Source organism: Gallus gallus, chromosome Z (assembly GCF_016699485.2).
Source record: "Gallus gallus isolate bGalGal1 chromosome Z, bGalGal1.mat.broiler.GRCg7b, whole genome shotgun sequence".
Classification (NCBI taxonomy): domain Eukaryota; kingdom Metazoa; phylum Chordata; class Aves; order Galliformes; family Phasianidae; genus Gallus; species Gallus gallus.
This window is the reverse complement of record NC_052572.1, coordinates 35,739,588-35,756,455: the sequence shown is the minus strand read 5'-3', so window position 1 is coordinate 35,756,455 and position 16,868 is coordinate 35,739,588. Positions and strand designations below refer to the sequence as shown.

General features: G+C 39.6%; 1 protein-coding gene across 9 annotated transcripts in view; it reads left to right on the top strand.

Moving 5' to 3' along the window:
* The window catches only part of TRPM3 (transient receptor potential cation channel subfamily M member 3), a 426,369-nt gene that overhangs the window by 360,234 nt on the left and 49,267 nt on the right, over positions 1-16,868 (top strand). For 6 of the 9 annotated variants that reach the window (XM_040656002.2, XM_040656004.2, XM_040656003.2 and 3 more), the window contains exons 10-14: positions 5,398-5,498; positions 7,303-7,437; positions 9,143-9,193; positions 15,290-15,325; positions 15,471-15,611. In XM_040656002.2, coding sequence (XP_040511936.1) covers positions 5,398-5,498; positions 7,303-7,437; positions 9,143-9,193; positions 15,290-15,325; positions 15,471-15,611 — 464 coding nt within the window. The remainder of the gene's footprint in view (positions 1-5,397; positions 5,499-7,302; positions 7,438-9,142; positions 9,194-15,289; positions 15,326-15,470; positions 15,612-16,868) is intronic. The other 3 variants (XM_040656007.2, XM_040656006.2, XM_040656000.2) reach the window with 1 other exon arrangement.

The following is a 16,868-nucleotide window of genomic DNA, read 5'->3' as shown; positions in this document are numbered from 1 at the left end:
TTGGCAATATTTGCGTGAGCAGCTGCATTAAGTTTGCATTCTGGGTCTGTGACGAGTTCTCTCTGATCTGTAGCATCTATTTTGCTAGTGACTGGTCCCTTCTCCTCCCTAGTAAAACCAACACAACAAACAAACCTCCTTCTGTCTTCATAATAATTTCCTAAGACATCTTAGGAAACTTCTGTTATCTCAGAAGGAGCCTGGACGTGTAAAACTGATATTGACACCTCCTTTGATATTTGCCTGACTTGATTTTGTAATCTGCTGATGGCAGCAGCATCTTGCTCAGGTCAGTGTAACTACAATTCACACCTCCTCTTCCCTGTTCCTCAGCACTTTCTGGTTACAGAGATACTCAAAAATTATATTTATCAGATTTCACTTTATATTTTGTTAATGTGAGATTTCTGATCACAGGGAATGAATGTCCGTAAAACTTTTTAATCAGTGTGTGCAGAGGTGAAATCCCTTGTCTTTAGGCAATTCAGATGTCCTTGTGCATACCATGTCTTTGTACAATAGTTCTGGCCCAACCTGAAAGAAATCCTGCTTTTCTGTGAGTACATCCTTCTTTCTGATATAAAATCAAGCTGATAGGCAGGTGGAGTTTTCATCAGATCAAGGCATCCACGTTGGCGGTTTTGAGCCTGTTGATTTACTGGTAAGCAGATTTGAAGAGTGGGCCTGAATTATTTTGAAATTTGTGTGTTTAACATTGTGTTTAAGTTCAGGAATTAATCTCTTTCACTCTTCCAGAACCACGTGAAAAGAGTGCAATGGAAAGCAATGGTGCAGTGAAACTGGTGTGTGATTATTTGTTCCTTCCTCGCAGTCTGATGAGGATTTTGCAATTCTTGCCAGACGTTGTATTCATGACACACACCAGTTCAATACTGATCCCACCCTGCTGTGAGAGATTTGTTCAGGGAATAGGAGGAGGACAAAGACTGAGAAGCACATACTATCATTTCCTGCTTGCAGTGGAAAATATACAATGAGCAAATATTCTCTTTAAATCTGACTCAGGCACACTGCCAAGGCAGGAATTCTCTTGGCCCGGATTTTCCACAAGCCCCAGACTCTGAACTAAATATGTGAGATTATTTCCTTGTTTGTTTTTGTGAGTCACTTGTTTAATCTTGTCAGCAGATCTCCCTTTCTTGGAAGTGAACTCCAGTAAGCCAGAGAATGGCATGCAAACTGATTATCAATTTATATTGCATAGATGTCACAACAGCATATGGTTTGTGAATTCCCTCTTTCTTCTTCTTTTTTTTTCATTTGGAAAGACATGCAAATGTGGGAAGTAAATTTCCAATTGCATGATTTTGTAGCAAGTGTATTTATTGATACAACCTGACTCTTGTGCTCTCTTGAGTAGTTTGGACTCAAACAGTAGTGGATTTTGTCCTGCTAATTGAGCAGAAAGCGTATGACAGGGAATTGAAAGGCAGCACATGGAGAAGTGCTGAAATATCTGTGTTGTGAAAGGGCATCAAAGATCCGGGTTCATGAAACTGTTGCAATGTCTGGAGCATACCTCTCCTATTTCATCTTGTGCTCAGAACCCTTCTCGTTGTGATCATTAATATCAGAAAAGAAGTGTTTTGTGCTATATGCATGTAACCTTCTGAGATAAGCCTTGTTAGACTAATGCAGAGCTGATGTCTCTGCATGCCTTAAGTCTGTGAATAAGTCATGATTCACGCTCACTGAGCAGCCATTATAGGGTCTTGGAAGATTGTATGATAGTCTGTCAACTGTGAAATCACTGACACGGAAGGATTAACATTACCTCAGTCCACTATGTTTCATACTCAGGCCAGATGTCTGGTTACTGCCCCCACAGTTATTCTTGCTATCAGCTTTGTTACTGCCAATTGATTTGCTAAATTTCGGGAAGGTGCTTGCAGCAAAAGCAGCCCTTTCTCCAAAGATGTTGGTATCTGTGAGACAGAAGACAGCTTAAAACCTGCCAAGATGCAGAGCAGAAAGCTAATTTGGATTGCTATATTTCCTAGTCTACTTCTTTTTTTTAAAGTGATGGTTCAAAGAGGGCACTGATGTGCTTAAAAGCTTTTTAGAAGTGAATCTCCAATAGCCATATCTGCCCCTATAGATGAGTTTTATGCCATTTCAACTTTTCAGACTCCTGACAACTAAGCATCTTAGACTATAGCTAGAGAATTCATCAGAGCTTTTACGTTGGTCACAGTGAATCTTGGCTGGTGTACGTTGTTCTGTATCTCTTCAGTACTCTGGGGTCTTGCAAAGGCATAATACCCATTTTCTGGCTCACCTAGGATGCAGATTCAAGTTTATAGACCAAAGTATGCCATTGACTTGTACAGCATTTTTGGTCCAAGATGTTGGACAGATTATCTGATGTGAATGGAGTTTTTATCAGAATAATCTGTCTTATATGGCTGCCTAAGAGCGTGGAGTTAACACCTGCAGGAACAGCTTTCACATATCTCCTTTTTCATTTAACATCTCAGCATCCTTGCATTATCTAGCATATAACTGTATTAGCAAAATCTGCATTGAAATAAAATAGTACCAAATCAATCCATTGTATCTCAAATTGAATTTTACTTCTAGGGATACATGAAGGGAAGAAAGACTCTTCTGCAGTTACTATTCCTATTGTCTAAAGCGCTCTTTTGGGGCAGATAACTTTTGCTTATTTTTACTTCTTAATGCTGGGTGGAATTTCACCTGAAATAGCTGAACTACATTCTTTTTCATTTGAATTAAAAGTCAGTGGTGCATCCTCAAATAAAATCAATTGAAACAATCATCCATGGCCCATGAGGTGTTCTGTATAAACTTCTAACATCATTTATTCGATTCTGTTTTTGTGTGACACTCATGCCACCCACACTGACCTGAAAACCATATAGGGAAAATGGGAAAGCAGAGACAGGCATAAGGATCTTTTTTCAACAAAACCTCACTCTCAGAAGAGCAGAGCTCTGACCCATACTTCCCAGTTTCCTCTCTGATAGACTGGTTTGGACCTGAAGTACGAAAGCTCCTTGAGAAACCATGTATTTTTCAACTTTTAGGTATTTCCAGTACTCTACTAGGCAGTGAAGTGAACTACCATGGTAACTAGAAGAGTTTCACCTCATACATCTCAAATGCACTGATAGCATTTAATAAAATATATATTAAAAGAAAGCAATTCTGGTGAATGGCTGCCCCATGCCTCACGTCACGTGCATCAGAGGGCCCTGTGCTCATCCTGTAATTGGGTCCTTCCTAAAGCATGAAACAGTCCAGGGGTTCCTCAGCACAGAGTGGGGATGGCTCCCTCTCCCTCAGAAGGTTCACCTGCAGTCTCTGTGATTTCGCTTCAGCTTTGGCTGAAGTGGGGACACTGTAAGGAGCTGCTTTTATCCTTCCCATCCATCTGACCCCCTCTCAATCCAAAATGGCTTCTAAGCCAGATGGATCCCTGGCTACACAGACCGTAACCTGCAGTGTGTTTAGCAAAGTCAGAAGGTGGAACTCCCCCATCATACGTGCAGAATGTTTCCAACTGGTGGAATCACCGTCACTGCACCCGGATTTTGGGGTTCACCCGTGTGCTTCTTCCACTGCATTCCGGAGACCTTGCTTGAGACTCTGCCAAGGTGCTCCCTTCTTGTATAGGCATGCGGACAGGCAGGAGGAGATCCAAGGATGTTCTGAGAGGTAGCGTTGTTTGCTTTAAAAAGAGGGAGAATATTATTTGGTCTATTCTGAATTTATGCTATTATACCCAATTGGGGTATTTTTACCCTTCTTTTTTTTTTTTTAATAAAACTGTAGAGGCATATTTGCCTTTCCCAGAGGCAAATATTATCTGTTTTTGAATGGTGTATGTTACCTGCATAAGAAACTTAGAAAGGCTTGAATGTCATTGACATCACCCATAAGAGCTTTTGACTGTACTATAATATAAAGCAACAAGAAGCTGTGTCTTAACTGAAGGATGTTCTTGATCACAGAAAAGTGTTTTACTGTCTTCACTGCCTTTTCTTCTTCTCTTCATTTTTATTTATCTTTCTGCTCTTGCATCACCTGCCTTCTTATCAAAGCTCATTTCTGCAATAAAATGCACATGATCTGTGTACCAAATAGTTCCTTCAAGTGTTGCGAAGTATTTAGCAAAGTGAACTGACTGAAGAGTTATGAGTTAGGAAATTAAAAGGTAAGCTAAGATTCCATGGGGTCTGCTGAACTGATCTTACATTGAAGATTTCAGCAATTGCCTCATAATGCCTCATAATATTTTCTATGCCTCTAATTTCAGTCCTCTTTCTGCTGGAACAGTGCATGATTTTTGTATAGTACTGAAATGAGGACAGAACTGCTTTGAAGTAATGAAAAGCTCTTGTTTGTCCTCTCTCCATGAGGACCATTTGTCAGCATAAAATTTAATGAAGGCAAGAAAAAGGTGGAGGTATTACATCTTTAAAAAATGAGCCTCTATACCATCACCTAATCTCTGAAAGCCTGTAGGTTGTTAAAGTGGAAGGCCCCCTTATTCAGCTGATCAGTTCACTCAGGCCAGCTCTCACCGTGACACTGAAACACAAATACTGCTTTATTATTACAAATCAGTTAATAACATTGAAATCCTTAGTGAAACATTAAAAAAGCACAGCAGGACAGGAAAGTCCCACAGTGTCCATTAAAACTAAGGGGAAAACATGCACTCCCTTCCACAAACAAACGACTGCAAATCCATCTGCATAGACTCCTAATTATTTGTGATACGTTATACCTTGACAGCAGCTCTATTGAGTGGGTTTTTTTTTTTTTACATGAATATCTCTTGGGTGAAGGGAAATCTGTCCCACCAGGATTCCGAGGTACAAATTGTGGAGCAATTCCTATGCTTACACAGGCAGGGATGCATAAAAGAGGTGCATAAATTGTATCCTTATTTAAACTGATTTGGCCTGTGTGAGTTCAACTTTTCTGTAACTGCTGGATGTGAGTGTTTGCATGTATACACATGTGGGGGTAGGTGTGGGGTGTGTGTATGTGTATTGCTGTACCAGGTTAGTATCCCTCCTGGCTTCTTCTCTGGCTTCCCAACTGAGATGAAGAAAACCAGTTCACTATACCACAAACGTAAATTCTCAAGGGGATTGTGGGGAACTTATTAACATTTATGAGGCATCTGAGAGACATAGATTTAGGTGTGAGAATAGGGATTTTATTCCAGGGATAATGGAAGGTTGGGCTTTATTTTAATATGAGATCAGAGGCAGAAGTGACAGGAATGTCTGCGAGACTTCTGATTTAGAGGAATTACCAAGGTGGCATGTTGGCTGTGTCTAAAGTATGTCTTGTTTCTTTTGTCTCCTCCTCTCCTCCCCACACTTCCCTCTGTATACACAGGAGCTAACGCATCTGCTCCCGACCAGCTGAGCCTGGCTTTAGCCTGGAACAGAGTAGACATCGCTCGCAGTCAGATCTTTATATATGGGCAGCAGTGGCCGGTACAGTATATACATGCAGCATCTTCTACAGAAAACACCTTAAACCTTACATGACATTAAATCCATTCTTATGGCAATGGTGGTTTTAAGAAAGAATTAAGAATTATGTTGAATCATGTTTCCAATCAAACACAAAGTTTCCAGTCCCAGCAACAGACAGACAAAGTTGCAGACGTTTTAATGTACTCATTCAAGGCAATGCTGACACCTAATGATGCCTCAACACTGAGATCACACCTTTAGAAAAACAGGAAACAACACATTGATACTATTAAGAAATCGTTCTGCAAGCTGAGAAAAACAAGTATCCATTAACAGTCGTGTTAAAATATCAGGCTGTAAACTAAAATTTCTGCTCTTCATCCTATAGTCTTTCACTTAAAAATACTGAAGTTGATGATAAGCAGACATCAAAATGATGCTGCAAAGGTGTGGTAAGTCATCACATGGAATGTGAGAACTGGGAGGTGACATTACCACAGCAGATCGGTGGCTCTTGAGCTAGTACTAATATTGTGCCTAGTGCTGTTCTGCACTGACATGCCTGCCTCTCAACTGCACTATCCTGTGCTCCAGCTACCAGCTGTGGGGACAGGTTCAGGGCCAGCACTGTCTGCTGGGCCGCCATGGATAGAGCTGCTCTAGAAATCCTATAAAAAGCAGGGATGTTGAACTTTGTGGGGGAAAGTGGAGGAGCATTCTCCAGTGTCATAAATCTCAACTTGTGATGCAGTTTTTACAGTGGTAAAAGTCACCCAGCAAAGCCAGGCAGACCCTGTCTTCACCCTTACAACCCACCGCATCTTCATTCAGAAGTTTTAGTTGGATCACAGTTTTCATTACTGTGACAATTGTTTTGTCACTGTCATGAAAATTCATACCCTAGTCCCATCTTTACATGAGCATTGGCATTTCCTCACAAGAAAATTATAACAAGAAAACATTTTCTGTTTAAATGTTCGTGTTATATAGTTTCTAAAGGTTGCTGCCCCTGAAGTCTAGTTTGAAAGATCTTTACCTTTTAAGTTATGGAGGAAATAAGACCTTTTCCCTTGCTTTCCCTTGCTTCCCTTGCTTTCAATACTCGGCATAAGCATGCAACACAACATAGCAGAGATTTAAATAGTAGTACTAAGCTGTCCTTATCTTTATTGCTACTACATAGCAAAAATTTGTGTAAATACTGCAAGCTGCAATCATCTTGCAAGTTAGAAGCTGGAAGTACAAAGTATGTTCTCACCCCTCCATCTCTCCCCATACTGAAAGAGATGTAAAAGGAGAGGTTATGCATAAGAAGACCTCCTGCATTTAGACCTTCAAAGAAATGCTATTTGTGAAACTGTTTCAATTTCCTGAGTGTCAAAGTTTATCTGAGTTCCAACATCACAAACTGAGGAAAAAGCTAGTAAAGACAGAATTAAAGTGAGTGTTTTTATACATGACAGGTACACCCAATATAAAGAAAATTTTTGTCAGGAAAGCAAGATATTAGGAAGATAAGATAGTGAGTAGTGAGGAGGTGTCATCACTAGTCTCATATGTTTCAGTTCCTTTGTCCAAATACGAGTTTCCTAAAGCATGTTCATCTTAATGCTCTGACACTCATTTCCGGAATGCTGCCCTGAATCAGAGAAACCAGTATAGGCTAAAATTGTGATTATGCCATTCTCAGCATAGCAAATAAACTCTCATAATTCTGTGAGGTTTGCCTGCTTGTGCCAGTGGCAGGAAAAGCAGGATATGGTGTATGGTGTATTGGTGTATGGTGCCCAGGAACACCCTGAATTAATCACTTGCTTTGCAGGTGGGCTCCCTTGAGCAAGCAATGCTGGATGCACTGGTGTTGGACAGAGTGGATTTTGTGAAATTACTCATAGAAAATGGAGTAAGCATGCATCGTTTTCTCACCATCTCCCGACTAGAGGAATTGTACAATACGGTAGGGCCAACATAAGGCAAATTTTCTCTCTCTATATTCATTATTCTACCTCCCACTCATATGACAAGGCATCCAACATCTGATGCAGAATACTTTTTTTCATGTGAGAAGTCCACATTGGCTCTTAGCTTTGTCTCTCACATAATGGAACTCAGTGTCTCTTGCCCACATAATCTGTTGTATGTACTTCATGAACTTGAAATAAACCTCACAAAATATTGACTGATTTCTGGTCATTGTAATTCCAATAGGATGGACCTCAGGTTTAGGCAGGTTGCATTGGCTGGAAGACAGTAACTAGCAAGCTGGGACCCGTATGATTGTGGTACGTGACTTCTGAAGATATAAGCCCCTTTGGGGGCTCAGAAATCTTGCAAACATTAATCAAACTCAGGCACTGGAAAACAACTAGAAATAAACTTACTGTGATAACATTCTGAATTTCTAGGTGAAACATGATGATTTCAGGAGGGCCAAGTGCCTTTACAGTACAGGACTTCCCTGTGTCTTTGTAGAACATTTCAAAAATTATAGTTTTGACTTTTAAAAACCTGTTTCCAAGTTTTATCTCTGCCCTTAAGATGAATACAAAACTGCACAGGTTCAAATTGCTTCTGATATCTCAACTCCAGAGCAAATTCTGACACTCAGATCACAATTACCTACTGAGAGAAACCAAAGAGTTTGAATTGGCACAGTGATATGGAAAAAACTCTTCAAGTGTTGCCTAACTCTTGGGATTCTGAGTTCTGCCCATGCAAGGAGGTTGTGGTACAGTATATAGGCCTTTTCAAAACACTTTGTTTTGCCAGTACTTTTCAAAGCCCTGCCATTGCAAGGTGCTAAAATGGGCTGTTACCCAGAAATGTTTTATACTGACGGTGACCAGAAGTCAGTCTTTCAAAAATATCAAATATAAGAAGAACTCATTAAATTTGTGCAAAATGTGGAGGAATAAGTAACTATGCCAACCTACAGCAAGATCATCCCATCCAATCTTTGGTTATCTTAAAGTTTGTCGATCAGCTAACTTCTATGTACTAAAAATAGAAAGCCTTTAAGCTTTCTTATTAGAGATGACCTCTGTAGTTCTTATAACAAAGTGAGTTTCTACAAGGATTAAATTTGAAGAAAGCCTAAAGTTCAATATCTTAAATAAAATCTTTTAGAACAAATCTATATGGGGACTCATATATGATATGTCAAAGCCAAGGAGGCCTCCAATTAGAGTCTCCGAAAATATCAGGAATGGTCAAAAACACAACGGAAATTATTTTTTTGTCCATACAACATACAATTAAAACTGTGGAAGTCATTCCTGCTCTGGGCCAGGAGCTCACTGAGCCTCCAACGGTGGAAGTGGAGATGCTGCGCAGAGGAAGCCTGATGCCTGACCTGCTGTTCTTCCTTCCACTCTCTCACAGAAGCTCTACACAGTGTGCTAGAGCCTAAGTCTGCTATACAGGACTGTAGTTTTGAGGCAATATGGCAGTCCTTGTGGTTTTCTGACAAAGAAGTCAAGTGAAATACTGCTCTTGTAACTGATTTTTCAAATTCAATTAAAAATTGATGGCAGCATATTTAAAGTGTTCTCAGTTGTCTGATTTTTAAACTACTAAACCGAGGCAGCCTTCTCAGTATTTAGTCTTGCATGGCATTTGGACAGTGCAAAATTATTGTATTCTTCTGTGTTTGTCCTTTGCAGAGACACGGACCATCCAACACTTTATATCATCTAGTCAGGGATGTCAAAAAGGTAAGAGTCCAGTAGACGGTAGGTTGGAGAGAATGTCGTGATCGCTTTTTGTAGCTAGATACAATCTCTGTATTGCATGAGCTTTCAGTAAGAGCCTTCTCTTTCCCCTGCCATTACAGAATGTCTTGTTTGTATGTACTGAATATTAACTTTTTGCATACAGTGCACCATTAGCAAGTTATTGGGCTTGCTTTTGCTGTGATTTTAAATGCTTGTATTATAGTGCTTCTGCTAGCAGAATAGTAGGCTCTTATATTCCCTGTGGATTTATGCTGTTATCTGTATTTTTCCATACCTGCAGCTATCATCAGTGCTAATTTCCATGTTGTTAATTAACTTCTGAGTCTGTGAAATAGCTATTACCCCTGTGTTGGTTCGTAGTTGGTTGAAATGTTTCCTTGTTCTGTGTTGTGTGGTACTGTGTAGCTGTCTTCCTGAGAAGAAACATAGTGAAAGAGATAGCACAAATCTCTTCTGCCCCCTTATTGAGTTAATTTTGAGCATCTTGAATTATATAAAGAGCCATTAGAACTGTAGATAGAAACATAGGAAGGTAGAGTGGCAGGGAGACTCCAAATACCCTTTGGTATTTGTTGCACAGGATTAAAAGCGATACAGCAGCAGCAACAAATGAAAATCTCTCATCCTTTCAATATATGGATCAAGGAGATTGTCCCTGCAACTAACCTCATCAGCTTGAATATTCTGCATGAGCACGTGCAGATTGCAGTCTTACTCATTGCATAACTTGGACCTCAAGCCAGGCATGCTTGAGAAGGCAGATTTCTGTATGTGAGAATATTTGAAGGGAAGACAGAAAAGGGAATTGAGAATTTTTGCAAGAGCACAGATTTTAGTGATTTCTTCTATCACTTGCAGCTGAGCAGAACTGAAAGAAAATAGGGAAAGGGAATGGCAATGCTTACAAAATCGTATTTCTATTAAAAAATGCTACAGAATAATTAGTGGAGACATTTAGGGAGATTCTTATGTTTTTCTTTGTTTGGTGAGTTACATGGCAGCACTGCTGTTCACTTACATGTAGTATTTTCAGTGGCATCAGAAGATCTGAAATGTCTACAGAGGAAATCAAAACTGTTCTTATGAGCACATCCCCTTGGCTGGAGCAGAGAAAAGCCAGAATGCATTTAAACTGTCTGCTTCTTTTAAAGCCCAAGTTAACATTTATTTATTTATTTATTTATTTATTTATTTATTTATTTATTTATGTGCCCTTACAAGTTTGAAACAAATGTAAGCCTCTTTCCTTTAAAAGAGACTTTTAGAACTCCTTTCCACCCCCAGCATCACCTTTCCAGTCTTTTCTCAAAGACGTAGCAATTTCTTTATTGAGTAACTGAATAAAATCAATCTTTATCCAAGTCCATAATGAAAGAAATAATTTTTAAGGAGTTCTTGGGGGAAAAGAAGGCCTGAAAATAGTCAAAGAAGATCATTCCTTTTAGGTGTACAATGGTAGACATTGACACTAAATGTACTGTCATTATACATTAATGACATTATTTGTCCACAGTGATTGCTAAATATTAGATGATCATGATTCCTCCTTAAATGCATCTTTTTTTCCCTCTATTCATGCTCAAAGTCTCCTGTAACTCCCACTGTATGAAGACAACAAGCACTCGTATTAGAATATAGTTAGGGGCTTTGAAAGCAGGCATGCTGAGGCAGCCCTCCAGCACCTTGATTAGAGAACTGCACCTCAGTGGCTGCATTTCTCATTTGTTCTGTGATGAAGAAGAAACGCAATTCACTAGGAGAAGTGTGTCAGCTCACCAGAGCCCTACACCTGAGCAGTCAGATCCCTCACCAGGCAACCAAGATGTAAATCTGTCAGCAGATGTGACACCAGTTTAAATGAAAACACCTTTTTGGAAATAACTTCTTAATGGACATCACCATCTGACAGTAAAGTCGCCCACTACACATGAAAACCACACCATGCCTCTCTCTGATGCTGATTTTTTCCTATTATATATAAAGATTGAAGCCAAATAACTAATCTGTGAGATTTTATTACAGTGTCACAGAACAGAAATACAAGAAATGTAGTGTGCCACCTTGAGACAACACTTAAAGGTCATGCATGCCAAATGCCCATTACTCTTACATCCCAGTTTTAAAATCTACAGTATGCACAGAAGTGCATGCTATAGAAGTTATTTGCATCTAAGTCATTGTACATTTTCAAATAGAAAATGGATGCTTACAAATTGTGGAAGTATTATTCAATGTACTGCCTTTGTATCACATGGTTATAAAAATTAATGGAAGCTTTTTTGCTTTGAATGCCAACCCCGTCTGCTGAGTACTGCAAAGAAGTTGCACCAAGTTGCACAACAGAAGTCACATTCCCACGCCCTGTTTGCAACCACACACGTACACACACACACACAAACACACACACACACACAAACACACACACACACACCACTTTATTTTCTTTGGATTTCCACATCCAAATTGCTGTGAAGACTGCTAGCCATGGAAGTGAATTGCAGAGGCCTGGAGAAAGACTTCTAAAGATCTTACTTTAATCAGAGGGCTTACATTTTGAATATGTCAATAAAGCAAATTACTTTTTTTATGCCTCTGCTTTGGAGAGAACTGAGTACATCTCGCTTTTTGATCCTCTCAGTTCCACGACTACATATGAGGCAGTATCTGCCCGCATCATTTCTATCGTGACTTTTGTGACATCATCTGCCAGGGGCACAGAATTTAACACATGGGTTGACTTTTTTCCTTCACTGTGCGATGTACCAGAGAAAGGAGAAGGAAGCAGTGGCCGTGCCTGAAATCTGTTTTGTAAGTGGAGGTTGCCCTCTACAGGTTGCTTAAAAAAAACAAAAACAAAAACAAACAAAAAGAAAACCTCCTTTCTTGACTGAATTAGGTAAAGAATAGCAGAAATTAACAGATGGGTTCTTTCTCTCATACAAAAATGGCACATAATAAACATATCTTGTTCTCGCTGTGGGTTGACACATTTTTTTCAAAGTCCTTTATTTTGAACTGCCTCTGAATGCCTGCAGTATCAGAGAACTGGCAGGTGTTACACAGAACTTTGAAAGTTCCTCAGAATGCAAAATTAGAGATTTTACCCACCGAAAATGAAAATGCACATGAACCGAAATAAGGTATTATAATTGATTAATTATATTTTAAATTTGAAGTTTCACCAGGGAAAGAATAATGTATAATCACTAAAAAGTTTGTCTCGGCATTAAAAAGTTAATTTATTAGTAATAGGCAGACCCCTACACCAACCTTCTCCTCTATCCTTCCTGACCACTTCAGCTATTCTAGAATTAGCCCATCCAAGTTTTTGCTGATCTTGGAAGTGTTCTGACACACTTGCACCACTGAGTTTTATTTACAGGCAGCTCACCACTACTGGGGGCATTCAGAGAGTTTGCTGGTATATCGAACATTTGGGTACATGCAGAGCCCCTTCCATGTATTTCTGCTGTGATTTTAGGAGATTTTTATAGTAAGGTGTTTCAGGTGTTTGTAGTAAGGAGGTTTAGGCACATCTTCCATTAAAGTTACTGTATTGAAAAAACTGTATTTTTATCCCTTTATAAAACCTTAGAAATCATAACAACTGTATTAAGAAAGTCACACATTATAGCACATGGTGCAACCTGAGGCCCATTGTGCTTTCTCAGTTGCTCAATAATACACGTGGGGTTTTTTCAAATTAGTAGCATCAAAACATTCAGTTTTATTGTCTTACAGCTGAAGAACTACAGCTCGGTCCTGGTTACTCCCCCTTCTGCCAGTGCCTTGTTCTGATGAAATGCCTTAAGCATTCTGGAAACTGGAGAACATTTTAGAAAACAGACAAAGAGGGTTTAATTTTTAGATTTATCTTCAATTTTCATAGAACTGTTTAGAATAAAAATGACTGTGTTCAAACAAGCTAATCTCATATGCTAACCGTAGTGCTCCTTGCCCCATTGCACTGGCCAAGATTAGGAAGAGGGGAGAAATGCTGCCAAGGGACAGCACTGGAATGTAGTTGGCAGCTCACCTTTTGCCACTAGATTTGCTTGATCTTCCATCCCTTTGAATTCCAGCCCACTGCCAGTGCCAGTGCACCACGGCGCTGCTTCCCCTTTGCATCCTCAGCCTTTCAGCATGCTGCCAGAGCCTTGCAGGGACTGAAATAAGCTTTTCTCTGCCTGGCTGAAGTAGACGAGGAAGGAGAATCGTTGCATCCATTCCATCTCTTGTGCAGAGCCAGGTGCCATCTGCTTTCCATTAGTGCCTCTCTGCTCTGAATCTAATAAGCAAATCTGCAGAGCAGCCAGGCAGGCACGCAGATATTTCCAACAAGACAAGGCTGTCATAAAATTGTTCCATGTGAATTATTAACCTTCTTCTGATGATCACATAAAAACAGCTACAGGCTAACTGTAATCTGTGCTGTATATCATTACAGAAAATGTAATTATTTTGTTAAAGTGAACTGCTTTTTTTTTTTTTTTTTTTTTTTGGACAAAAATTACAATTTCATAGTCCTTCTGTGATGTTGAGTGTACAACTTAGTTAACTTTTTTTACTAGAGTTATTTTTTCTTCTTTCCCAAGCTGTCACTCACAATTCACAGAAGGATAACTTACCTCTCTTTCCACCTTTAACTTGTAGCAACTTTTCTTGCACAGTGACAGGACGGAGTTGTAAATCTGCAAAGTCCTTAACAAGATCTGCAGATCTGGGTGACCTATTCACGGTTTTCTAAGTCGTGGCTTCTTTGCTGAGGGGGAACTGCCTGCTAAACTATGAACTGTTGTCCAAATAATTCAGCAGTGACTTAGAGAAGAGGGGAAATTTTACCTGGAGGCAGTCCCTTCCCGTTAGCTCTCTCCTGAAACTGGATCAGAGTTTTCCTTGCAGAGTTTCCACAGGGAAACAGAAGAGCAGGCAGGGTTTTATTCTGCCACCAGAGAGCCCCAGGAGCACTTCGCCTCCCAGGTGTCTTGTCAGACCTACTGTTACTGGAGAACAGAAATGTCCACTTGATTCAGAAGCAGACTCGGGCCAACATGCTGGAAGAGACAATCTGTTACTGAGGTATTTTTCAGAGCTTAGCAAGCCATGTCCATATGACAACTTATACCTTTAGTGTTGCTGTTTCCAGGCTTGACAGTAAAAAGAGGGATGATTATGTGCAAGGGAATTCACAGAGTGAGGGCAATAAGACATAGATATGTTTACAGGTTTTTTTCCCCTTCAAGAGTAGAGGTGTGTGCCAAAGTCATTGGATATTCATATTCTATTTAATAGAAAGGAACAGAAACTGAAGAGTGAGCAGAGGCATATTTTGCAGGATCCTGCTAATGACCCTTGCCACAATCACAATTCTCCTTTATGGGACACAACTCCCTAGCAGTGCTGAAAATTAGGTAGAAGAGTTACTGTGCATGGAAGAGTTTTCAGTAAAATATCCTGGGAGTTTAAGGAGGGCTCATCTGGGAAAATTGCTAGGCATATATTTTTCTTCTCAACCAAAACCCCAAGGAATTATCTATAGAGGTGTTTTGCTTTTTCCAGTTTTCATACTTACTTTTGTATATACAGATGCTTTCCTCATAATAACTGTGAAATTTAAGCAAAGATATTAGTCTATTTGTACATAATTCCCAGAAGAAATGCGTAATTCCTCTAGAGTAGATAACAAGTCTCTTCTCCTCCATCTTTTCTTTCCTGGAATATGGAGGATGGGAAGATCACATGCAAGAGCTGCTTTCTTGTGAACAATCAATATCACATGATGTCACTTCACAGTGGCTCAGCAGTGCAGAGGAGGCAATGAAAAGGAGATGCCAGCAGAGACGAGAAATGCCAGGACAAGAGATGTGGAGCACAGATGGTACAGCAGAGGTGCTGTCTGACAAGACTAGAGCTCAGCAACTGTGCGTGACCTTTCCAGTGCGCTGATCCTCATGCTTTTTGTTCTGCAGTCATGTTCCTTGTTTCCCCAGCTGAAGAATATGAGTACTGTGTACTGACGCTATCTTCTGTTACTACAAGTTCTTCACCTTATTTAACTTATGTCTTCTTTCCAAGCGAGAATATCCAGGTTTCGGTTGGATCTATTTTAAGGTGAATTAATTAACCAGCATAATAATACTTTTCTGTTTTTAACTATTTTAATTTATTTTATTCTAATATCTTTATAAAGTGCATTTAACAATGCCAACAATAATCATCTCTTCCTCCCCCACGATCCTTCTTATTTTTGTCACAGGGAAATTTACCTCCAGATTATCGAATAAGCCTGATTGATATTGGTTTGGTGATAGAGTACCTGATGGGAGGAGCGTATCGCTGCAACTACACCCGGAAGCGGTTCAGAACACTGTACCACAATTTATTTGGGCCCAAGAGGGTAAGGAGCAATTTTTTGTTGTCTGTCTGACTGCACCCATTGACAGCAGTTGCAGTAGTTTCTTGTATGGTTCCAGACTTAGGAGGAAATCTACATGCATGCACTATTCTATCTACAGATTGATTCCCATTGCTTAGTTATTTCACTACAGTGCACTGCAGACAATCAAATTTTTAAAAAAGTTTAATAAGAAAGCAAGATATTGGGCTGGGGTGTTCTGCTGCCCTGATGAGACCAGGGCATAGGGCAGATTCCTCTGGCTTTGTCCAAATGCTGCATTTGAAGGACTCAGAGTCTTTTGGTTCGATACCATAGGACACTAACAAGTTAGACTTGAGAAAACTTGTATTTTGAGAGATGCATGTACTATCTCAGGACTCATCCTCTAGTCTGTGGCCTGAAGCTATGAGGGCAAAGAAACAGATAACTCAAAACAGGCTTTACTGGCTGCATGTGGCATCAGCAAGACAGTGGGTTCATGGCAAAAATACCATTCTGCATTTTTTGAGTTTTCTGGTTTGATAGATTTGAGTACTGTGAATCCAAAGTAAATTTGTTATCTTTCTAAAACATCAAAGGTATTTGTTGTCATCCATAATGCCAACCACTGACCCAATTCAGCTTGAAGCAAAGTGTGATTAACTGTTGCCAGTAAGATTTGCAGTTCTTAGCCTATTTTTGCTTCACATTTTCATTTCATGCTTCAGTTCAGATTTTAGCAACACACACCACTAAATACCATCCTAAGACACTATAAAGAGCAACAGCTCTGTGGAACGCTTGCAGCCAAATGCATGAGAAGAGAGTTTGTTTTTGTCTCACATTTTCATACTTCACTATTGAGAAGAAGGATAATAATTGTAGCTGCTGGGAGAGACTTCCATATTCCATCAGGATAATCATTTCAGTAGAGACTTCACAGACACCGGCACAACACATAAAGCAGCTTTATAACAGTCAGTAAGAGTGTGCAAGGGAAATGGCCAAAATACTAAAGCACTCCAGAGAAATTCACACATGACAGTGACTCTTAGCAGTAATTTCTGTCTCCTTTCTACTAGAACAACCCCCAAACAGATGGAATTTACATTAGAATCCAAATGTATGTTTTCCGTTGTTCATTTGGGTGAAATAGAGTCTAATTCAAGGTAGAGTTAAACACATATATGTAATTGTTTATTTTATTTATGTATGTGGAGTATGTTAAATAATATTCCATTATATTGAGAGTATTTCATTATATATTATATATATTGT